This window comes from Oncorhynchus mykiss, chromosome 7, assembly GCF_057628025.1.
Source record: "Oncorhynchus mykiss isolate SJ-2025 chromosome 7, ASM5762802v1, whole genome shotgun sequence".
Lineage (NCBI taxonomy): Eukaryota > Metazoa > Chordata > Actinopteri > Salmoniformes > Salmonidae > Oncorhynchus > Oncorhynchus mykiss.
In genome coordinates this window covers 62548723-62574023 of record NC_143028.1, presented here as the reverse complement: position 1 = coordinate 62574023, position 25301 = coordinate 62548723, and the positions used below count along the sequence as shown (strand labels likewise).

The 25301-nt window shown below is 43.3% G+C and overlaps 1 protein-coding gene across 1 annotated transcript in view; it reads right to left on the bottom strand.

Moving 5' to 3' along the window:
* The window catches only part of LOC110528342 (calcium/calmodulin-dependent protein kinase type 1-like), a 38237-nt gene that overhangs the window by 5915 nt on the left and 7021 nt on the right, over positions 1 to 25301 (bottom strand). Inside the window, exons 2-6 of the mRNA XM_036983921.2 lie at positions 23365 to 23494; positions 4293 to 4424; positions 1789 to 1863; positions 1330 to 1468; positions 456 to 582 (exon numbers count right to left, since the gene is read on the bottom strand). Of these exons, the coding sequence (XP_036839816.1) occupies positions 456 to 582; positions 1330 to 1468; positions 1789 to 1863; positions 4293 to 4424; positions 23365 to 23456 (565 nt within the window). The 5' untranslated portion in view covers positions 23457 to 23494. The remainder of the gene's footprint in view (positions 1 to 455; positions 583 to 1329; positions 1469 to 1788; positions 1864 to 4292; positions 4425 to 23364; positions 23495 to 25301) is intronic.

Here is a 25301-nt window from a genome sequence, read left to right as displayed (position 1 = left end):
GGGAGCGGGCGAAAGACAGAGATGGCGACAGAGAGGGAGAGAGTGACTGAAACAGAGGGAGAGAGAGTGACTGAGACAGAGGGAGAGAGAGTGACTGAGACAGAGCCCATTGAAGTTCTTGTTTTACCCTCTCAATAAGAGATCTAGTGGGCAACATCAAACAGAGGGAAAGAGAAAGGGAGAGAGAAAGGGAGATAGAGAGCGAGAAAGAAAGGGAGATAGAGAGAGAGGGAGAAAGAGAGAAAAATAGATTTCACTTGCTTGGGAATGTTAACATATGTTTCCCCTTTGAATTGAATTGAGAGAGTGTGTGCTTTTCAAGCACTAACAGATGACACAATAGCACTCCAATATAATAGCATGCTTCAGAGAAGGTTGTAAGTGGATCAGGGAGAGAGTGAGGGGGTAGTGAGAGAGATCCCGCACACACACCCACAGACACACACACACCTTACCCACATATCCTGGGGTCCCACAGGCTGTAGACATGACACTGCCAGTGTCCTCGATCTTAGACAGGCCAAAGTCACTGATCATTATCTTAGAGTCCTCGTCCATACTGTAATACAACAGATTCTCTGGCTACCGAGAGGCAGGGAGAGAGAGAGAGAGAGAGAGAGAGAGAGAGAGAGAGAGAGAGAGAGAGAGAGAGAGAGAGAGAGAGAGAGAGAGAGAGAGAGAGAGAGAGAGAGAGAGAGAGATGAAAAGAGAGAAAAAAAGTGAAAGAGAGGGAAAGAGAGAGAAGGAGAAAAGTGAGAGCAAAAAAGAAGGTGGGAGGCAGAAAAAGAGTAGGGGAGAAAGAGAAAGGATGGGAGAAAGAGAGGAGGGTAAAAATGAATACAACTTGGTTTACTTGAAGCTTTTCGATTCAAGTACCTTAACCTTAACGATTCTGGTAAGAAAGAATTGGCAAGACAAGCTGTTGAGGCAGCACATTGGTACCTCCATACAGCCTGGGATGTAAATTAACCTCGATTTCCAGATTTCTCACGTTGGTGAACACGAGACATGGATGTGTGGCAATGCAAGACAATGCGTAACGGGAGTGGTTATTTTGTTTGAGTACTAATCTAATGGACAGCATCTAATGAATCTCTGTATCTAGAGTAGTGTACAAGTTCTAACATACTGACTCTCCAAGGAGTAAGCAAACAGATCAGCCCTCTCCTCTTCTGAGCCCTCAGGTCCCTTGTGTAGATGCTCATGTCATGGAGATGTGTGTATGTATTTGTGCACATGCGTGCATGTGTAAATGTGTATGTGTTTGAATATGTGTGTGTGTGTGTGTGCGTGCGTGCGTGTTTGTTTGTATGTGAAGAGTTGGAGTACCTTCAGGTCCCTGTGTACGATGCCCATGTCATGGAGGTATTTGACAGCGTCCAGGATCTGGTGGATGAGTTGGCTGGCGTCTCTCTCTGTGTAGAAACCCTTCTCTACGATGCGGTCAAACAGCTCCCCTCCAGACACCCTGATCGAGACAGAGGAGAAACATTAAAGGGAGAGGCTTTACACACACCCACATGTATTGAACTCATACTCCAAACCAATCCCCCAATCTGTCCCCGATTTATGACCTACAGTATTCCTAACAGAACACTGAATAAGAAACATGTTTAATGCAACATTACCAGAGAGAGAGAGAGAGAAAGAAAGAAAGAAAGAAAGAAAGAAAGAAAGAAAGAAAGAAAGAAAGAAAGAAAGAAAGAAAGAAAGAAAGAAAGAAAGAAAGAAAGAAAGAAAGAAAGAAAGAAAGAAAGAAAGAAAGAAAGAAAGAAAGAGGAGACTCACAGCTGCATGACCAGATACAGGTGGGATGTGCTCTCAAAGATGTCCTTCAGTGAAACAATGTTGGTGTGCTTGATTCTGAAAAGACAAAAAGACAGAGTGAGTAAGACAGAAATACAGGGATATTGTTATGAGTACAATGCCAGCCCTGACAACATGAACAGCAACCTACTGCTAATGCAGGAGTGCTATCCCCAATGTTTTCCAGCAATGCTATGCCCAATGTTTTCCAGCAGTGCTATCCCCAATGTTTTCCAGCAGTGCTATCCCCAATGTTTTCCAGCAGTGCTATCCCCAATGTTTTCCAGCAGTGCTATCCCCAATGTTTTCCAGCAGTGCTATCCCCAATGTTTTCCAGCAGTGCTATGCCCCACGGTGTCTCACTCGCAATACTGTCATATGATCGCCAGGTGGCACCATTGCTGTGTGTAAGAGTGTGTAGGAGCGACACAAACAAAAACATTAGGCTAATGCTCAATGAAAGAGCCCTATACGAGATCCAATCAATACAGAACTAGTCATATCGTAGGGCCAGTTGTTTTCTCACCACATCAAACAGAGGTCTGACATAGATGAGTGTTTCATAATTTCTAGCCAGAATATGGGGCCAGCCACGGACATTGGTTGAACACCAGTGACCATGTCTTCATTCAGCGCCACTGATGAGAGAAAAACTAGCCAGTTAGGGGGAGTTCCACAGTGACTGAGGGAAATACACTGGCAAAAACAGCACTGGTAATACACTGTTGTTCTGCTCTGTTGTTATAAGCAGTTATGTAGGTGATATGTGACACTGTGTGTTCTTGCTGTAAAGGAGAGAGGAGGAAGGAGAAAGTATAAGTGTGTTGGGATCCAAGTCAGTGTCTGTCTATGAGTATTTATTTGTATCACGCTCTGTTTACTTCTCCCTCATCACAAACCCATCTCTCTCCCGCTGTCTCTCTCTTTTGCCTTCTCTCTTGCTCTCTCTCCTTCTCTTTCTTCATTACACTGCAGAAAGGAACTCCACACACACAATCTCCCTCTGCCTCTGTGTGATGTTACCCTGGCAACAAGGACACTAAAAATAGGGCTATCTTCTTTACTCCTGACATTTCTGGTGAACAACCCATTGTTTCTACTGACACATAGATACCCTACCATACCATGCTATACCATACTACACCATACCATGCTATACCATACTACACCATACCATGCTATACCATACTATGCTATACCATACTACACCATACCATGCTATACCATACTACACCATACCATGCTATACCATACTACACCATACCATGCTATACCATACTATGCTATACCATACTACACCATACTATGCTATACCATACTACACCAAACCATGCTATACCATACTACACCATACCATGCTATACCATACTACACCATACCATGCTATATCATACTATGCTATACCATACTACACCATACCATGCTATACCATACTACACCAAACCATGCTATACCATAATACACCATACCATGCTTTACCATACTACACCATACCATGCTATACCATACCATAATATACCATAACATGAATCCAGCCAGTCCCCTTTCTCCATTGACCTCCATATGCTAAAATCACATATACTATAACCACATACTACTGCTTTACAACAAGCTGGCCCTGCTGTACATTACCATGATGAGCCAATCAATACCATGCAGTCAGTCCTTTACATTGATAGACCCTGTGTGTTATGATCCCTCAGCCTCGTTCCTGACCATAAGGACTATTAAGTCATTTCAATGACTGATGATGGGGGAACAACCTGGTATTATTAAGGATATTGTGTGTTGCCTTGATCTGTGGAGCACAGCGATCTCATTCTCTATGTTACTGACCTGTACAGCACAGCGATCTCATTCTCTTTGTTACTGACCTGTACAGCACAGCGATCTCATTCTCTATGTTACTGACCTGTACAGCACAGTGATCTCATTCTCTTTGTTACTGACCTGTACAGCACATCAATCTCATTCTCTATATTACTGACCTGGGCAGCACAGCGATCTCATTCTCTATGTTACTGACCTGTACAGCACAGCGATCTCATTCTCTTTGTTACTGACCTGTACAGCACAGTGATCTCATTCTCTATGTTACTGACCTGTGCAGTACTGTGATCTCATTCTCTATGTTACTGACCTGTACAGCACAGCGATCTCATTCTCTTTGTTACTGACCTGGGCAGCACAGCGATCTCATTATCTATATTACTGACCTGGGCAGCACGGCAAGCTCATTCTCTATATTACTGATCTGGGCAGCACGGCAAGCTCATTCTCTATATTACTGATCTGGGCAGCACGCAAGCTCATTCTCTATGTATGTTAGTGACCTGTGCAAGCACAGTGATCTCATTCTCTATGTTACTGACCTGTGCAGCACAGCGATCTCATTCTCTATGTTACTGACCTGTGCAGCACAGCGATCTCATTCTGTATGATACTGAACAGTGCAGCACGATGAGCTCATTCTCTATGTTACTGACCTGTGCAGCACAGCGATCTCATTCTCAATGTTGTTCTCCTTGCCCTCCAGAGCCTTCTTTGGGATACACTTGATGGCTACCAGCCTCTGTGTCCCCTTTTCCTCCGCTAGCACCACCTCCGAGAACGCCCCCCTGCAGCACAGGAAACACACATTTTCAAAAACATGACACACACACACACACACACGTACAGTTACACTTACTAACTGCAAAGACCAATTAAAATGCTGTACATTAACAAATCATATGCAGTAAACTGTATTAAAGGGTGGTTGCTGAACGTATGCCACCAATGAAAAAGTGAGGCCTGTCTCTGAGGTGGGTCACTAAAACGACAGTGACATTTAAATAAAAGGAAAGGTTCGGGATCAAATGAATAGGTGGAGTTCCTGGGAAATAAGGCGAGTGTCAACCCTGTGTGTGTGGTGTGTGTGTTTGTGTGGCTCACTTTGCTCAGACAGTGTTTGCACGTGAGCTGCATGACTCATGGTGGGGTGAGTGCGGGTACAGACAGAGCCTTCCCCCTTGAGAACACACACCAAGGTAGGGTATCCCCCTGGATACCCCTGGCCTAACCAGGCACAACCTGTCCAACCCTAACCCATTCCCCATGGCCAGTCACTATTAGCAGGCACATTCTGTCCAGTGTCCACAATTCCCTTCCCTCCCAGGACCACAGTGTCTCTCCACCTAGGGAGGGGATCCCCATGGTCTAACCAAGCACATCCTGCCGGTCTCTCATCCTATCCTTCCCATGATACCTCCCAGCACCGTAGGCTCTCTCCACCGAGAGAGTGGATCCCCATGGATCCCCATGCCAGCTATAACCAGGCACATTGTGTCTGTCTCTAAGCGATCCCAGTAGCCCAGCAGGCAGCACCTCTATCCAGGAAATGTGTCCCCACGGCCAGTCTCTAACCAGGCACATCCTGCGTCTCCCATCCCACCCACCCAATCCCTCCCACCCCACCCTACCCCATCCTTCCCAGCAGCACCACAGGTTGTCTCTCCACCCATGGAGGGTTTCCCTACAGAGGGCGAGTTATTATAACAATAACATCACATGCTGTCCGTCCCCTCATCCAACCCCAGAAGCACTGCACGGTACGTCCCAGGCCAGCAGCCTCTCACAGCCGTGTGTGTCATGGCAGCCAGGTCCCGTGGGGCCCGAGAAGAGGCTGTACAAACAAAAACATGACTGGGTTTTCTCACTCACCATTACAATCCATCCACATCAGCCATCTAAACCCTGTCTGACTCCCACAAAAACTGCACTCCATCTATCTATTATTGAGATGATAAAGCATTTCCTTTTTTATTTCTACGAGCCACTCTCTCTCTCACCACTCTCTCACCACTCTCTCTCTCTCACCACGCTCTCTCTCTCACCACGCTCTCTCTCTCACCACGCTCTCTCGCTCACCACGCTCTCTCGCTCACCACTCTCTCTCGCTCACCACTCTCTCTCGCTCACCACTCTCTCTCGCTCACCACTCTCTCTCTCTCACCACTCTCTCTCTCTCGCCACTCTCTCTCTCGCCACTCTCTCTCGCTCACCACTCTCTCTCGCTCACCACTCTCTCTCGCTCACCACTCTCTCTCGCTCACCACTCTCTCTCGCTCACCACTCTCTCTCGCTCACCACTCTCTCTCCCTCACCACTCTCTCTCCCTCACCACTCTCTCTCGCTCACCACTCTCTCTCGCTCACCACTCTCTCTCGCTCACCACTCTCTCTCCCTCACCACTCTCTCTCCCTCACCACTCTCTCTCGCTCGCCACTCTCTCGCTCACCACTCTCTCGCTCACCACTCTCTCGCTCACCACTCTCTCTCTCACCACTCTCTCTCTCACCATCTCTCGTTATTAAAATTGTATAAACTGCCTTAATTTTGCTGGACCCCAGGAAGGTTAGAAGGAAGGTTTGGCAGCAGCTAATGGGGATCCATAATAAATACAAATAAAAACAGTTTGGGGAAGGGCCTTTCCTGTTTCAGCATGACAATGCCCACATGCACAAAGTGAGGTCCATACAGAAATGGTTTGTCGAGATCGGTGTGGAAGAACTTTACTGGCCTGCACAGAGCCCTGACCTCAACTCCATCAAACTACTTTGGGATGAATTGGAACGCCAACTGCGAGCCAGGTCTAACCGCCCAACATCAGTACCCAACCTCACTAATGCTCGTGTCTGAACAAAAGCAAGTCCCCGCAGAAATGTTCCAACATCTAGTGGAAAGCCTTCATAGAAGAGAAGGGGCTGTTATAGCAGCAAAGGGGTACCAACTACATAATAATTCCCATGATTTTGGAATGAGATGTTCGACGAGCAGGTGTCTACATACTTTTGGTCATGTAGTGTATTTGAACTGAGAAAACTAACTTTTTCAAATCTATTATTTTGGATATCATTCTGAAAAATGCTCCTCAAAAGTGTATAGCCAATGGAATCTTTGCTAATGAGCTCAGTGACCATTGTCCAATTACCTGCATTAGAGATAAACTATTAAATGTATATTATTATTACATATTAAGAATTCAATATTAAATCACTTCCGCACATTATTATAAGGATACATTTTTTTACTTTCAATTAGCAACATTTCCTGTATGACCTGGGGTTGTATGATTGGGAGGGTGTGTCCTCTATCTCTGATTCGGATCAGGCCCTTAAAGGTTATACCTCTCTGTTTAACTCTGTTGCAGGTAAGCATGCCCCATATAAAAGATGAAGGGGAAGGGACAGATCTAACCCATTGTTCACGCATGTATTGTCAAAGATTTCATGAAAGAAATGTAGCTTGGCCTAAGGCTAGATTGACTGATTCTAATTCTAATTCTTCAAACACTTGAGAAATAGATATCTTACTCTGGTTAGAAAAGCAAAGTTAACATACTTCTGGAATTGTGTGTCTGAATGTGGTGGAAATCTAGCTCACTTCTGAAAAGTGGTAAAAATCTTTTAAACAAAACTCCACCCCTCATTGCCACAGCGGGTTAGGACCACCTCTGGTCCCATATCAGACAAAAATGACAGTTGATAAGCATTTTGCCTCAGCAAGTCACCTATTTGAAAGAATGGTTTTTGAAATTACTCTGAAAGTTCCACTAGAGGGAGTCTTTTTTTCACCTCTAAACAGATAGCAGAGAATGATGCACTTCCAAGCACTCACTTATTTTTCTTAATTTTAACAATTTTAAGACAATGATGCAACTGCCTTGCAAAAAATGTATGTAAAAAAATCCACAGGAGCTGATTTGTTTGATCCTTTTCCACTGCAGCTTTCTGCCACCTCATTGTAGAACCTTTGTGTAACTTCTGCCCAATTTCTATACTATATTGCCTTGCAAAAAAATTGGAATAACTGGCAAACTCTCAGCTAAGAGATTTTTTAACTTCAAATTATATTCTTAATAATGTGCACCAATCTGGTTTTAGACCTGGACATAGCACCGCTTCAGCAACTACACTTGTCTTAAATAATTTGTTAAATTGCTTAGATTATAGGAATCACTGTGCTGCCATATTTATAGACCTATCCAAGGGATTTTATACTGTCGACCAGCGCGGGAGCTTCTTGTTTTAGCTTCTGTCTGTAGGCAGGGAGCAACAAAATGGAGTCGTGGTCAGCTTTTCCGAAAGGAGGGCAGGGGAGGGCCTTATATGCATCGCGGAAGTTAGAATAGCAATGATCCAAGGTTTTACCAGCCCTGGTTGCGCAATCGATGTGCAGCCTCAGGATATGTGGTTTCCAGTTTGCAAAGAGTCAAATAAAGTTCGTTCAGAGCCATCGATGTGTCTGCTTGGGAAGGAATATATACGGCTGTGATTATAATCTAAGAGAATTCCCTTGGTAGATAATGCGGTCGACATTTGATTGTGAGGAATTCTAAATCAGGTGAACAGAAGGACTTGAGTTCCTGTATGTTGTTGTGACCACACCACGTCTCGTTAACCATAAGGCATACGCCCCCGCCCTTCTTCTTACCAGAAAGATGTTTGTTTCTGTCGGCGCGATGCGTGGAGAAACCAGCTGGCTGCACCGATTCCGTTAGCGTCTCTCGAGTGAGCCATGTTTCCGTGAAGCAAAGAACGTTACAGTCTCTGATGTCCCTCTGGAATGCTACCCTTGCTCGGATTTCATCAACCTTGTTGTCAAGTGACTGGACATTGGCGAAAAGTATGCTAGGGAGTGGTGCGCGATGTGCCCCTCTTTTACGACGTCTTTGTTTTGGGTCGCAGGCTGGGATCCAATCCGTTGTCCTGGTTGAAAGGCAGAACACAGGATCCGTTCCGGGAAAGTCATATTCCTGGTCATACTGATGGTGAGTTGACGTTGCTCTTATTTTCAGTAGTTCTTCCCGACTGTATGTAATGAAACCTAAGATGACCTGGGGTATCAATGCAAGAAATAACACGTAAAAAAAACAAAAAACTGCATAGTTTCCTAGGAACGCGAAGCGAGGTGGCCATCTCTCTCGGCGCCGGAAGCTGAGTACTCTCCTATTGGACTCTCCTATTACCAAAATATTGTAGTGGCCAGTGCCAATATGTGTAACTATACCAATTTGTATTTAGGGTCCACATGAAAAACTAATGTAGGTGTGGTGATGTCTTCCCTACTCTATAAAAGCTTCATTAACTAACAAATCCAACAAGTGCTGCGAGCTAAATGCAAATTTATATACCAGTCAAAACTACATAGTGAACAGAAAAATAAAATGCAACATGCAACAATTTCAAAGATTGTACTGAGTTCAGTTCATATGAGAAAATCAGTCAAATTAAATGAATTTATTAGGCCATAATCTATAGATTTCACATGACTGGGAATTCAGACACGCATCTGTTGGTCACAGATACCTTAAAAAAAAGGTAGGGCGTGGATCAGAAAACCAGTCAGTATCTGGTGTGACCACCACTTGCCTCATGCAGGGTGACACATCTCCTTCGCATAGAGTTGATCAGGCTGTTGATTATGGCCTGCGGAATGTTGTTCCACTATTCAATTATTTAGCGAAGTTGCTAAATATTGTCGAGAACTGGAACACGCTACACGCTACCGTACACAAAATCCAGAGCATCCTGAACATGGTCAATGGGTGACATGTCTGGTGAGGATGCAGGCCATGGAAGAACTGGGACATTTTCAGCTTGCAGGAATTGTGCACAGATCCTTGCAACATTGGGCCGTGCGTTATCATGCTGAAACATGAGGTGATGGTGGCGGATGAATGGCACAACAATGGGCCTCAGGATCTCATCACGGTATCTATGTGCATTCAAATTAAAATCGATAAATGCAATTGTGTTCGTGGTCCGTAGATAATGCCTGCCCATACTATAACCTCAACGCCACAATGGGGCACTGTTTATTTTACCTTTATTTTACTAGGCAAGTCAGTTCAGAACAAATTCTTATTTTCATTGACGGCCTAGGAACAGTGGGTTAACTGCCTGTTCAGGGGCAGAACGACAGATGGCAGAACAGGTGGAGGATGAGGGCTGCAGTAGGTATCTCAGATAGGGGCGAGTGGGGCGAGTTTGGCGAGTTTGTTATATCTGGAGTACTTCTCCTGTCCTATCCGGTGTCCTGTGTGAATTTAAGTATGCTCTTTCTAATTCTCTCTTTCTCTCTTTCTTTCTCTCTCTCGGAGGACCTGAGCCCTAGGACCATGCCTAAGGACTACCTGACATGATGACTCCTTGCTGTCCCCAGTCCACCTGGCCGTGCTGCTGCTCCAGTTTCAACTGTTCTTCCTTATTATTATTGGACCATGCTGGTCATTTATGAACATTTGAACATCTTGGCCATGTTCTGTTATAATCTTCACCCGGCACAGCCAGAAGAGGACTGGCCACCACACATAGCCTGGTTCCTCTCTAGGTTTCTTCCTAGGTTTTGGCCTTTCTATGGAGTTTTTCCTAGCCACCGTGCTTCTACACCTGCATTGCTTGCTGTTTGGGGTTTTAGGCTGGGTTTCTGTACAGCACTTTGAGATATCAGTTGATGTACGAAGGGCAATATAAATACATTTGATTTGATTTGATTTAAAGAGTGTTCCATTTGTGATACAGCCAGTAAGGTAATAATGTAGCTAGCTGCAGCCTCCCCAGCAAAAAGCCGGCTCCAATCCATCTCTCTCCTATTGATGTCTCAGCCACTGCCTGTCACCAAGGGAGTACCCCAAGGCTTGATCCTAGGCCCCACTCTCTTGTCAATTTACATAAACAACATAGCTCAAGCAGTAGGAAGCTCTCTCATCAATTTATATGTATTTATATCCCCCCGCCCCAGATTTTGTGTTAAAGGCTCTCCAACAAGCTTTCTCTGCCCTTAACCTTGTTCTGAACACCTCCAAAACAAAGGTCATGTGGTTTGGTGAGAAGAATGCCCATCTCCGCACCGTTGTGATTACTACCTCCGAGGGATTAGAGCTTGAGGTAGTCACCTCATATAAGTACTTGGGAGTATGGCTAGATGGTACACTGTCCTTCTCTCAGCACATATCAAAGCTGCAGACTAAGGTTACATCTAGACTTGGTTTCCTCTATTGTAATCGCTTCTCTTTCACCACAGCTGCCAAACTAATCCTGATTCAGATGACCATCCTACCCATGCTAGATTACAAAAATGTAATTTATAGATCGGCAGGTAAGGGTGCTCTTGAGCGGCTAGATGTTCTTTACCATTCGGCCATCAGATTTGCCACCAATGCTACTTATAGGACTCATCAATGCACTCTATACTCCTCTGTAAACTGTACAACTCTGTATACCTGTTGCAAGACCCACTGGTTGATGCTTATTTATAAAAACCCTCTTAGGCCTCACTCGCCCCTATCTGAAATACCTACTGCAGCCCTCATCCTCCACCTGTTCTGCCAGTCACATTCTGTTAAAGGTCCCCAAAGCACAAACATCCCTGGGTCGCTCCTCTTTTCAGTTCGCTGCAGATAGCGACTGGAACGAGCTGCAACAAACACTCAAACTGGACCGTTTATCTCCATCTCTTCAAAGACTCAATCATGGACACTCTTACTGACAGTTGTGGCTGCTTCGCCTGATGTATTGTTGTCTCTACCTTCTTGCCCTTTGTGCTGTTGTCTGTGCCCAATAATGTTTGTACCATGTTCTGTGCTGCTGCCGTGTTGTGCTGCTACCATGTTGTTGTCATGTTGTGTCGCTACCATGCTGTGTTTTCATGTGTTGCTGCCATGCAATGTTGTTGTCTTAGGTCTCTTTTTATGTAGTGTTATGGTGTCTCTCTTGTCATAATGTGTGTTTTGTCCTATATTTTTAATCCCAGCCCCCGTCCCCGCAGGAGGCCTTTTGCCTTCTGGTAGGTCGTAATTGTAAATAAGAATTTGTTCTTAACTGACTTGCCTAGCTAAATAGAGGTTAAATAAATAAATAATATAAAAATGGATGTTTGCTGAGGTTGGCAAATATGCTGAGGTTCTGAGCTGTCTATCAGGAGTAGAGGGTAGGGAGGGTTAGAGCCTGGGAGGGAAATGATTTAGAGGAAGGGGGGATCCCTCCCTTGGCCACAGCCATCCATCAGTTTATCGATTCCACATGATTCAGGTGCTTCCCTCCAGCCCAGACCACCTCGCAACCCTGCCTCACCCATCCTCAATCCAACATCTCCTCTACATATCTCCCTGATCCTCTCCCAGTCATCTCTCTCTCTTTTCGTCTTCCATAGAGAACATTTTCCTACGCCAAAACATGATATACTTTCTTTTTTGTCTATGTGTGTGTGTGTGTGTGTGTTCATACATTTGTATTAGTGTTCACGTGTGGGCACATGATCCCTGCCCTCCAAACCATTTCAACCTAACTCCTCAAATCCATTTCTCCCACCTGGACTGTTTTGAACATTATAATGCAACAACACAAACATCACCACCCACTAGCACCAGACCATTCAGTGTCTAACGATGCTATTGTGTTTCCTACAGCTACTGTTCCAAGAACAGACATGCTGTATCACTGCTCCTGTGGACCTGACGTTTCTCATGTTAACTCACCAGCTAGCATAGCAATGGGTGTTTTCAGAGAGTGATGATTAGTTCATCATGCATATTAGAGCGATTTTGTCCCAACTCCCAAACATACGTCAGTATCCCTTATGACTTACCGTGCTGCTGTGGAATGACATTATCTTCTACTGTCATTTCTTTATTACTTTAATGCAGGAGTAATTTTCATGGGGGGATGGAGCTAAACAGAGGAGTAGTCTGACAGCTTGCATCTCTCTCACCCCCCTCCTTCCACCTATCTTACCTCCTCCCACTCGCCTCCCCCCTCCCCCTTCCTCTCCTCTCCTCCCTTCATTTACAGCCTTCAGAAAGAAGATAAACACTCCGGCTGACAACCAGTCCCATCCTTTAGACAGTCCCAATTAGGAGAGCTTGAGTCAACAGGAGAGGGGATCTCACGTGCCTTACTACACATGTATCTGCCTGCCAAAAAAATGTACTTCTGCATCCATAGTGACTGGCTGACTGGAGAAAATCCATATGGAAACTCTCTCTTGCTGTTGTCAAGACAACCAGATGGTTATGATCTCAGAGCAGTGCAAACAGTTAAGACATGCATGGATCTTTGTTTCCATTAGGCATTGACAACTGATTGGCTAAAAGTAAAACAAACAGAGAAAAATTTGTCCAAAAATCACCATAAGCTGGCTAGAGTTTTAAAGTAGCCTAGTGAGTCTGAAAAATAAAAAACACTGTCATTAGTGCTATCTGGGATCCTTGGAAAGTCCCTAACCCTCTGTGATGTACAGTGGTTTATGAAAGTATTCACCCAGTTGGCCTCTGAATCATTCAGATGTTCATTGACAAACTTCAGACGGGCATGCATATGTGCTTTCTTGAGCAGGGGGGCGCTGCAGGATTTCAGTCCTTCACGGCGTAGTGTGTTACCAATTGTTTTCTTGGTGACTATGGTCCCAGCTGCCATGAGATCATTGACAAGATCCTCCCGTGTAGCTCTGGGCTGATTCCTCACCGTTCTCATGATCATTGCAGCTCCACGAGGTGAGATCTTGCATGGAGTCCCAAGCCGAGGGAGATTGACAGTTCTTTTGTGTTTCTTCCATTCGCGAATAATCGCACCAACTGTTGTCACCTTCTCACCAAGCTGCTTGGCGATGGTCTTGTAGCCCATTCCAGCCTTGTGTAGGTCTACAATCTTGTCCCTGACATGGTCTACAAGTGTAGGTCTCTCCCTTGGAGAGCTCTTTGGGCTTGGCCATGGTGGAGAGTTTGGAATCTGATTGATTGATTGCTTCTGTGGACAGGGGTATTTTATACAGGTAACAGACTGAGATTAGGAGCACTCCCTTTAAGAGTGTGCTCCTAATCTCAGCTCGTTACCTGTATAAAAGACACCTGGGAGCCAGAAATCTGTTTGATTGAGACGGGGTCAAATACTTATTTCCCTCATTAAAATGCAAATCAGTTTATAACATTTTTGACATGAGTTTTTCTGGATATTTGTTGTTATTCTCTCTCTCACATTTCAAATAAACCTACCATTAAAATTATAGACTGATAATTTCTTTGTCAGTGGGCAAACGTACAAAATCAGCAAGGGATCAAATGTGGCGATTTTATTAATTGTTCAACAGTCTTATGGCTTGGGGGAAGCTGCTGAGGAGCCCTTTGGTCCTAGACTTGGTGATCTGGTACCGCTTGCCACACGGTAGCAGAGAAAACAGTCTTTAACTTGGGTGACTTGAGTCTCTGACCATTTTATGGGCTTTCCTCAGACACCGCCTATTGTATGGCCTGGATGGCAGGAAGCTTGGCCCCAGTGATGTACTGGGCCATTTGCACTACCCTCTGTATCATCTTACGGTCAGATGCCAAGCAGTTGCCATACCAGGCGGTGATGCAACCAGCTCTCGAAGGTACAGCTGTAGAACCTTTTAAGGATCTGGGGACCCATGCCAAATCTTTTCAGTCACCTGAGGGGGAAAAGGTTTTGACGTGCCCTCTTCGCTACTGTCTTGGTATGTTTGGACCATGATAGTTTGTTGGTGATGTGGACACCAAGGAACTTGAAACTATTGACCCGCTCCACTACAGCCCGGTCGATGTTAACAGCGGCCTTTTCGACCTGCCTTTTCCTGTAGTCCACGATCAGCTCCTTTGTATTGCTCACATTGAGAGAGAGGTTGTTGTCCTGGCACCACACTGCCAGTTCTCTGACCTCCTCCATATAGGCTGTCTCATCGTTGTCTGTGATCAGACCTACCACTGTTGTGTCATCAGCCAGCTTAATGATGGTGTTGGAGTCATGTTTGGCCACACAGTCATGGGTGAACAGGGAGTACAGGAGGGGACTAAGCACGCACCCCTGAGGGGCCCCAGTGTTAAGGATCAGCGTGGCAGACGTGTTATTGCATACTTTTACCACCTGAGAGTCCAGGATCCAGTTGCAGAGGGAGATGTTTAGTCTCCTTAGCTTAGTGATGAGCTTCGTGGGCACTATGGTGTTGAACGCTGAGCTGTAGTCAATGAACAGCATTCTCACATAGGTGTTCCTTTTGTCCAGGTGAGAAAGGGCAGTGTGGAGTGCGATTGAGATGGCGTCATCTGTGGATCTGTTACGGCGGTATGCAAATTAGAGTGGGTTTAGGGTGTCCAGGAGAATGCTGATGATGTGAGCCATGACCAGTCTTTCAAAGCACTTCATGGCTACCGATGTGAGTGCCACGGGGCGGTAATCATTTAGGCAGGTTACTTTCGCTTCCTTGGTCACAGGGAATATGGTGGTCTGCTTGAAACATGTAGGTATTACAGACTCAGTCAGGGAGAGGTTGGTCCGAGCATGTTTTGAGTACACGTCCTGGTAATCCATCTGGCCCAGCGGCTTTGTGAATGTTGACCTGCTTAAAGGTTCTGTTCATATCGGCTACCGAGAATGTTATCACACTGTCATCCAGAACAGCTGGTGCTCTCGTGCATGCTTCAGTGTTGCTTACCTCGAAGCGAGCATAAAAAGGCATTTAGCTCATCTGGTAGGCTAGCGTCGCTGGGCAGCTCGCATCTGGGTTTCCCTTTGTAATCCGTAATAGTTTTCAAACCCTGCCACATCTGACGAGTGTCAGAGCCGGTGTAGTAGGATTCAATCTTATTCCTGTATTGACGCTTTGCTTGTTTGATTGTTCGTCTGAGGGCATAGCGAGATTTCTTATATGCGTCCATATTAGTCTCCCGCTCCTTAGAAGCAGCAGCTCTAGCCTTTAGCTCAATGCGGATGTTGCCTGTAATCCATGGCTTCTGGTTGGGATATGTACGCACAGTCACTGTGGGGACGACGTAGAATGTAGAATCCGTGTCATCTGACCACTTCCGTATTGAGCGAGTCACTGGTACTTCCTGCTTTTGTTTTTGCTTGTAAGCAGGAATCAGGAGGATAGAATTATGGTCAGATTTGCCAAATGGAGGGCGGGGGGGGGGGGCTTTGTATGCATCTCTGTGTGTGGAGTAAAGGTGGTCTAGGATTTTCTGATTTAAGTTTGCCTCCATTAAAGTCCCTGGCCACTAGGAGCGCCGCTTCTGGGTGAGCATTTTCTTATTTGCTTATGGCCTTATAGAGTTGATTGAGAGCGGTCTTAGTGCTAGCTTCGTTCTGTGGTGGTAAATAGACGCTATGAATAATATAGGTGAGAACTCTCTTGGTAGATAGTGTGGTCTACAGCTTATCATAAGGTACTCTACCTCAGGCGAGCATACCTCAAGACTTATTTAATATTAGACATCGCGCACCAGCTGTTATTGACAAATAGACACACACACCCCTCGCCTTACTAGAGGTAGCGTCTCTGTTCTGCCGGTGCATAGAGAATCCCGCTAGCTCTATATTGTCCGTATTGTTGTTCACCCACGTCTTAGTGAAACATAAGATGTTACAGTATTTGATGTCCCGTTGGTAGGATCATCTTAATCGTGCATCATCAATGTTATTTTCCAATGATTGCGCGTTAGCAAGAAGAACGGATGGCAGTGGGAGTTTACTCGCTTCACTACCTACAGATTCTCAGAAGGCTGCCTGATTTGCGGCCCCTTTTCCTGCATCTTTTCTTCATGCAAAAGGCATGGATCTGGGCCTGTTCCATTAAAAGCATGATATCCTTCTCGACGGACTCATTAAAGAAAAAGGTTTCTTCCAGTCCGCGGTGAGTTCTTCCAGTCTTCCAGCTGTTCTCATGTCCAGAAGTTATTTTCGGTCATAAGAGATGGTAGCAGCAACATTATTTATACAATAAGTTAAAAAATAAGTTACACAAAACGCAAAAAAAAAATAACAAAATAGCACATTTGGTTGGGAGAATGAAGAGAAACAGTAGTCTACCATGGAACATACTAACCCTATTCTTCCTAATGCTTAGTACTAGACCTGGCTATAAACACACAGGGTCAATTGCAACCAGCACTGGCCAGCATATTAAAATGAGGTAAACTCTCGTTAAACCATTAATACAACATAATATCACCGGCACAGCTGATTTAAATTGCAACCATCGTCGGGCACTGAATTGCTGCTCTCTAAAGCTCACTAAGTGTTCCTGGTCACTGTCAACATCTTTGAAGACATTCTGGTGGGTATTATCATCGGGGTAAATGAAACCTCCTTTTTTTAGCAGACAGTGTAGATTTAAAGTGCAACTGAACCGAAAAACTCTGGTTAAAATGGGCCTATGTGGCATCGATATGAGTTAGAAATATTTATCCTAGTATAAAAATAATATAATGATAATAATATAAGGATAATGTTGGTCATAAAATCAGTTTAGTTCAAAACTGAGATTAGCAAGATGACTAGAAAAAATAGTTTGTCAAGGAATAAAGGGTAGGCCAGTTTTCCTTGGGTTGTTTAAAAAAAAATCCTGCCCATATGCCCACAGCTGGCAGCACCCAAGTAATCATCAATTCAGTGCGCAGCTGCACACTAAGCACAATATTCTTGCCAAAGTAGGTAATCGACACCTTAATTAATTGACACTCTCCTCGACCACTTATCGGTTACCGGGCCACGGAGGAGAGACAAATGTACAGGGGACAATATTTAAACATTTCAATAGCTCCAAATTTCAATGACTTAAAAAGCTTGTATAAATTAATATGAAATGTATATTGTCCATTTACATAGTGTAATTTATTGACGGTCCCTAACTAGCCCCTCAGACAGGCAATCCAAAGTGAAACCAACTTTGCCACTGTCGCACACCTGCTTGCCGAAGCTAATTGCTGAACAAAGTTGGCTTGCTTGATTACGAATAGCCCTGAATGAATTGTGAATAATGATGGTGAGAAAGTTACAGACGCACAAATATCATAGCCCCAAGACATGCCTCTCATCATTAACATGGCGGGACTATGTACAACAAGTCATTGTATTATTTAAATCTAAAGTGCTGGAGTACAGAACTAAAACAACAGCAAAATTGTCACTTTCCCACCGTTCCAGATACTTTTGGTGCTCACTGTAAATGATAACATCTGGATCCATAAAACAAATGATATTTGGAGGTCATTGTTCCGTCAACCCCACAAGTCCACAAGGATAGAACGGGACTGGACCGGACACAGGACAGGACAAGAACCGACAGCACAGTTCATCCTAAAGCCTCCACTGAGTAAACACATGAGGAATGTCAAGATTTAACCAGAAGAACTTAATACAACATTTCCAAATAAATCTATTAACTCCCTACCCTGCATTCCTAGATAAAGCTGTATTCAGTAATCTGTCTGGGAGCGTAAGCAGCTTTCCGTCAACACATACAGTGGGATTATATTCTGCTCTCTGCCATGTCTCACTGTGAACCATGACAACAGGGAGGGAAGATTGCTATGAGGTTTTCATAGGAAGAATGCAATGCTATCCTCCTGGCTCCTGCTTATATAAGACTTTTATAATATCTTAATATTCTGTCAGACGCCACACCACTGTATTGAGTTCTGTATCCAATGTTACTGAAAGAAATAGATAACAATGAACAACTCTGGAAGGTTGAAATATGCGGACGAAGATCATTGCTCATGTTATTTTGTCACTGTTTAGCATTGATGCAGTGTGATGTTCTACTTCTCTCACATTGATGTGACATTGGGGTAAATATGGTGTGATACTGTAACTGTATATCACAGACTTTACTCTGACTCACTACTTCAGTTTACTCCTCTTGGCTACGCCAGTTCTAGTCTCACAGTACAGGACATCACAGCGAATTGCTGGAGTCCAGGCTACACCAGGTCTGATATTCTGTAAGGGACCACCTCATTATCCAACCAACAGTGGTTGCATCCCAAATGGCACCCTATTCCCTATACAGTGTACTACTTTTGACCAGAGGACAAAGCCACTATCATGTCACCCTGTTTGAGCTGCATGCAGTAGGGCCATTTATCTCCTGCTCCAACCATTCCTGTCCCAGGGAAACACCTGTTATTAATATGCGATTCCTGACAGTGGTGAGCATCCACACACAGCACCATATCTCTGTTAACACCAGTGCATGTGTGTTAGGTCATTGCATGGTGCTTTAGTGGGGGGGGAGCGGAAAGGTGGAGACTCAATCCCTGACCATCTGGAGTCAATGCTGTCCTCCTGTTGCTTAGTGTCACGCCGTCAGACTCAATCTAGTCTGTCCCCTCCAGATACAAACCATCAGTCATATGCCAAGGGCTGTGTTCAGCTTTCTGCTTGGAAATTGATTTTCTGGTCCATTGGGGTGCATAGGCTTGTGTGAACTGACCAAAACATAATGTGATGATCGTAGGCTTCATGTGTGCTTCAAGGTTTGGACCATTAAAATGTCAACTGAGAAATATGTGCTAACTTACGAACAAAACAATGCAGTTGAAAAATGAAATACGAGTGTTGCTCTGTAGTCTGATCACAAACACATGGACAGAAAGGGAAATGGTCTGAATGAGGCTGCATCAGACAGTGGCCGTTTCCGAATACCCATACTGCGTCCTAAATAGTAGGCCGTTTGAGTGTGCGAAAAAATGAAGTTTTAACAGTATGCAACATTTTGAAAAAGTTGTATACTTTAAATGCCTGGATGTCATACTCATTTGGGCTTTGGCAACAGCTGATCAACTAGACACGTGATGCACTACCAAAATCAACAAATAGTGGTAATCATGTCACGTTCTAATTATACGAAAATAGAGCGTTTTATAGTATGTGATTTTTTTTTATTTATAGGCTACATAAAAAAGGCTACATAATAGCAAAGCTTCTGTGGTGGTGTTCAAATGTAGGCCAAGTAGTTTTTGTTCTCCTTAAAATGATCACAAGTATTGCTTCGTTGGCTACAGCTTTAAAGGGACTCAGTGTCACCGGTGTAGACTGTCTCTGCGTTGTGTTTTGATCGGCTTACATATGACCAAAGATTCAGGATTGGTGTTGATCTTTTATTCTCTGATAGAGAAACAAACAACATCCACAAATGGAATGTTGTGCTGCCCTTATGCACCAACTCCTCTCTTCCACATAGGTACAGTAGACAGGGAAGAGGTGAGAGGGGCAGAGGATGTTTATGAGGGGGAATACAGAAGGAGAAGGAATCGTGCAAAGTTAAAAAGGGCACTTACAACAACAAAAGGAATGTACACTAATATCAGGCATGGAAACTATTCAGATTTTGTGTATTTATACAACATGAAATTCAACACTTGTTACATTGGGATGTGGCTGCGTCCAGCGGTTCTGAATTTGTGATGCACCCGACTGTCCACATTTTTCTGTGCAATAGACTTTCGATTTGAACATTCAAAAAGTGTGTGTACTAGGCTATTTGATTTAATTTACAGTGCCTTGCGAAAGTATTCGGCCCCCTTGAACTTTGCGACCTTTTGCCACATTTCAGGCTTCAAACATAAAGATATAAAACTGTATTTTTTTGTGAAGAATCAGCAACAAGTGGGACACAATCATGAAGTGGAACGACATTTATTGGATATTTCAAACTTTTTTAACAAATCAAAAACTGAAAAATTGGGCGTGCAAAATTATTCAGCCCCTTTACTTTCAGTGCAGCAAACTCTCTCCAGAAGTTCAGTGAGGATCTCTGAATGATCCAATGTTGACCTAAATGACTAATGATGATAAATACAATCCGCCTGTGTGTAATCAAGTCTCCGTATAAATGCACCTGCACTGTGATAGTCTCAGAGGTCCGTTAAAAGCGCAGAGAGCATCATGAAGAACAAGGAACACACCAGGCAGGTCCGAGATACTGTTGTGAAGAAGTTTAAAGCCGGATTTGGATACAAAAAGATTTCCCAAGCTTTAAACATCCCAAGGAGCACTGTGCAAGCGATAATATTGAAATGGAAGGAGTATCAGACCACTGCAAATCTACCAAGACCTGGCCGTCCCTCTAAACTTTCAGGTCATACAAGGAGAAGACTGATCAGAGATGCAGCCAAGAAGCCCATGATCACTCTGGATGAACTGCAGAGATCTACAGCTGAGGTGGGAGACTCTGTCCATAGGACAACAATCAGTCGTATATCGCACAAATCTGGCCTTTATGGAAGCGTGGCAAGAAGAAAGCCATTTCTTAAAGATATCCATAAAAAGTGTCGTTTAAAGTTTGCCACAAGCCACCTGGAAGATTAAACCAAAATTGAACTTTTTGGCAACAATGCAAAACATGTTTGGCGTAAAAGCAACACAGCTGAACACACCATCCCCACTGTCAAACATGGTGGTGGCAGCATCATGGTTTGGGCCTGCTTTTCTTCAGCAGGGACAGGGAAGATGGTTAAAATTGATGGGAAGATGGATGGAGCCAATTACAGGACCATTCTGAAAGAAAACCTGATGGAGTCTGCAAAAGACCTGAGACTGGGAGATTTGTCTTCCAACAAGACAATGATCCAAAACATAAAGCAAAATCTACAATGGAATGGTTCAAAAATAAACATATCCAGGTGTTAGAATGGCCAAGTCAAAGTCCAGACCTGAATCCAATCGAGAATCTGTGGAAAGAACTGAAAACTGCTGTTCACAAATGCTCTCCATCCAACCTCACTGAGCTCGAGCTGTTTTGCAAGGAGGAATGGGAAAAATTGTCAGTCTCTCGATGTGCAAAACTGATAGAGACATACCCCAAGCGACTTACAGCTGTAATCGCAGCAAAAGGTGGCGCTACAAAGTATTAACTTAAGGGGGCTGAATAATTTTGCACGCCCAATTTTTCAGTTTTTGATTTGTTAAAAAAGTTTGAAATATCCAATAAATGTCGTTCCACTTCATGATTGTGTCCCACTTGTTGTTGATTCTTCACAAAAAAAATACAGTTTTATATCTTTATATTTGAAGCCTGAAATGTGGCAAAAGGTCGCAAAGTTCAAGGGGGCCGAATACTTTCGCAAGGCACTGTATATACAGTATCAGTCAAAAGTTTGGATACACACACCATTTTTTTTTACTATTTTCTACATTGTAGAAAAATAGCGAAGACATTAAAACTATGATTTAACAAATATGGAATCATGTGGTAAACAAAAAAGTGTTAAACAAACAGATTTATTCTTCTTCAAAGTTGCCTTGATGACAGTTTTCCACACTCAAATTATCTATTTCTGTCTTCAGTCGTTTATAAATAGGATAGATGGGCTATGTGGTCTACAAGGGTATAGGTTGATTGTGATAGACTGCCTATAACCAGCCAATAACTCCATTCCTATTCTATTCCGAGTTTAGAGAACTGAATCATTTTCTAAATGGGCTATTATCAGGCTGGTTAATGCAATGCATGTCTGTTGAATTTGGAAAAATCTACTCGCACTCGACCCCGCACCACCTACTCAGCCAGACTGGAGCTGCTACTGTGTTGCGGCCGTGTCATACTGCACACTTTTTACTAAACTGTACGTGCTAAATAGTATTGATGAGTACACAGCATGCAGTTTAAGTATGTAGTACACTAGTATGGGTATTTGGACAAGGCCAGTGAAAGTAATGCAGCAGTCAGACCTCTTGCCTTTAGCAGGAGAGACGAGTCAGGCATCCTTATAATGACTCTTTCCAAGGGGGATCTGCCAACGTAGCCTCAAATTACCCACTATGTGCATTGCATTCTACCCCAAGCAGAGGCATGCTAAGCTACACACCCACACACACGCACTTTGGGAGAGCAAACAAGGATACATTTTTAAGTACACATTCTAAATTTAACTACTCAAAGACATAATGGAGTTCTCATAGAGATCATATCATTCGTAATGAATGATATGATCTCTATGGTTCTGCTCCTCAGAACATCCAAGTAAAAGCATAATGTATCCATGGCAGCTTGCCACGAACGTCGTCTTGGAAATGACCGGACCAAGGTGCAGCGTGGTGAGCGTACATTTTCTCTTTATTGAATTAAAATGTCACCAACAAAACAAGAAACAACAAAATGACCGTGAAGCTTACTAGGGCTATAGTGCCACTAACAAAGATAAAAGGAAAAAAGGCTGCCTAAGATTCCCAATCAGAGACAACGATTGAGCCATACCCGGCCAAAACATAGAAACAAACAACATAGAATGCCCACCCCAAATCACACCCTGACCTAACCAAATAGAGAAATAAAACAGTCACTAAGGTCAGGGCGTGACACAGCTTGATGTCTTGCAACAGAAAAAGGCCAAATATGTTACATTTTGGACCAATTATCATATCCAAATGTGTGTTATTTCCTCAATGATATCCAGGTCACGGTCACCCTCGCAAAAGAAAATTCTATCCTCAAGGGTGTTTCCTGGTTAAATAAAATGTCTTCTCATCCTGTTTTTCTTTGTCTTCTTCTTTTATTTTCCCTCTTTGTTCCTCTCACACGCTGCTGTTACTGTGCCATTTGGCCTGGCTGCTCTATGCTCTGCTCTCACTGAGACACTAGAAATAAATACAATAATGTCCAAGAGCACTAATCTCTCTGTTACGCTAAACGTGATATACTTCTTCTTGCACATCTCTCTCCTAGCAATACATTGAGACTTACTGTATGTAGCTATTACTGTAACAGTGGTGTCAGAACACTTACGTTCCCAGAACTTCTTTGAAGTCATAGTTTTCTTTGATGTCTGACGTCTTCTTTTTCCATCCATTCCCGTCCTCTAGATCTCCAAGGGGCATCCTGACCTATTCTGTCAATCCAATCGGCCACGGGAGAACTGTGGAGGGATGAAGTGGTGGACAGTCAGGCAGAAAGTTTAGCATCCACATTCATTAGCAGGCAGACCCTGCTCACTGGAAAACACACACACACACACACACTTCATACTTTAAATCGAGAAAAGAAGAGAAGAGCAGCCAAGCATTCTAATGATGACACAGACAATCTATCATCTAGTCATTCAATACCAAATTATGATAGGCTTTGAAAGATGTGGTATTTACATGGATGAGACATGGAGGATCCCTATTCCCTATATAGTGGACTAGTTTTGACCAGAGCCCAATTGGCCCCATGGTGTGCCTAATGCGAAATCAGATGTATGGATCAACATGGGAGATTTAAAGCAATTTCCAATGCCATCTCTCTTTAGTATTTTAATTAATTACAACAGAGGTCATTTCAATTGATAAATAACCAGAGAAAAGAGTGATCACCACTCAAGGTTGTATTTACCACAAGGCTAAGAGACAGACAGACAGACAGACAGACAGACAGACAGACAGACAGACAGACAGACAGACAGACAGACAGACAGACAGACAGACAGACAGACAGACAGACAGAGTAGAGGTGTAATGGGTTCGCACTCAAAAATAAGTTGCATAAAGCTTACTTCATTATTCAACGTTTTAAATGTTTTACTACATCAGGGGTAGTGTACACAGATGTTTCGGCTCTACAGCCAGAGCTGGACAGGTTCCGAAATTAAATTAAATGAATTTCTTAACTACATTAACTCTAGAATACAATTAATTTCCTTCACTATGGAAAATACCATTAACTCTATACATTTCTTAGATGTACTTGTTACAAAGAAGAGACAATTTCTAAGTACTACAGTTTACAGAAAACCTACAGATAAAAATACTAAATTGATAGCTGATATTTATCCCCCTCTCCCCCTAAAAAGAAGTTTACCAGTAGGACAACTTCATAGACTGCGTCACATCTGTAATACAGAAGAAGAATATGATAGACAATCAAATTCTCTCTCTCCTTGAGCGTTTTCACTTGAGAGGATACCCCGATACCTGGCATGATAAAGCTAAAAAACAAATTAAAATTTTGAACAGGAGCCAGTTACTTAATAAATCCTAACAAAAACAGAATAAACAGTTTTCTGTAAACTATATACTTACTTTCAATGATAGCTGTTATGACATCAAGTCTATTGTAATAAATATTGGCACATCATCACACTCCTCTTTAAATTCTGCTTTCCAGAGTCCACCTTTATTAACCTATAAACGATCAAGAAATCGATCAAACATTTTGGTTAAATCAGATCAGAGAGAGAAAAGAGGCCTTCATAAAAGGATGCTTCCCCTGTAGATCTTGTACCTCTTGCAGCACCATAAGGACATGTAACTTTGTATGCCCTCAGACTTCTAGAACCTATGAGATAAAGTAATGTATAACTTGCGCTACTAAAGGACTTATGTTACAATGTTCTTGTAATACGATTTTTATTGGAAAAACATCCCCCGCCTTGAAAGTACATCTAGAGAATATAAATCTTCAATTAGATGTCAAGATATCACCTCGCCAGTTCCGAGACACTTTATAGAACAAAATCATCATATTAATTAATTGCTTTGTGTCGGTATTCTAAAAATGTAAGAGCTATGTGGATATATACATTTAATTCTGTATCTCCATACGGTTTAAACAAATAATTAGATTTCACCTCCTTGCTATAAGCTACATTTAGACGTATTATTTTTTTTATTTTACCTTTATTTAACCAGGTAGGCTAGTTGAGAACAAGTTCTCATTTGCAACTGCGACCTGGCCAAGATAAA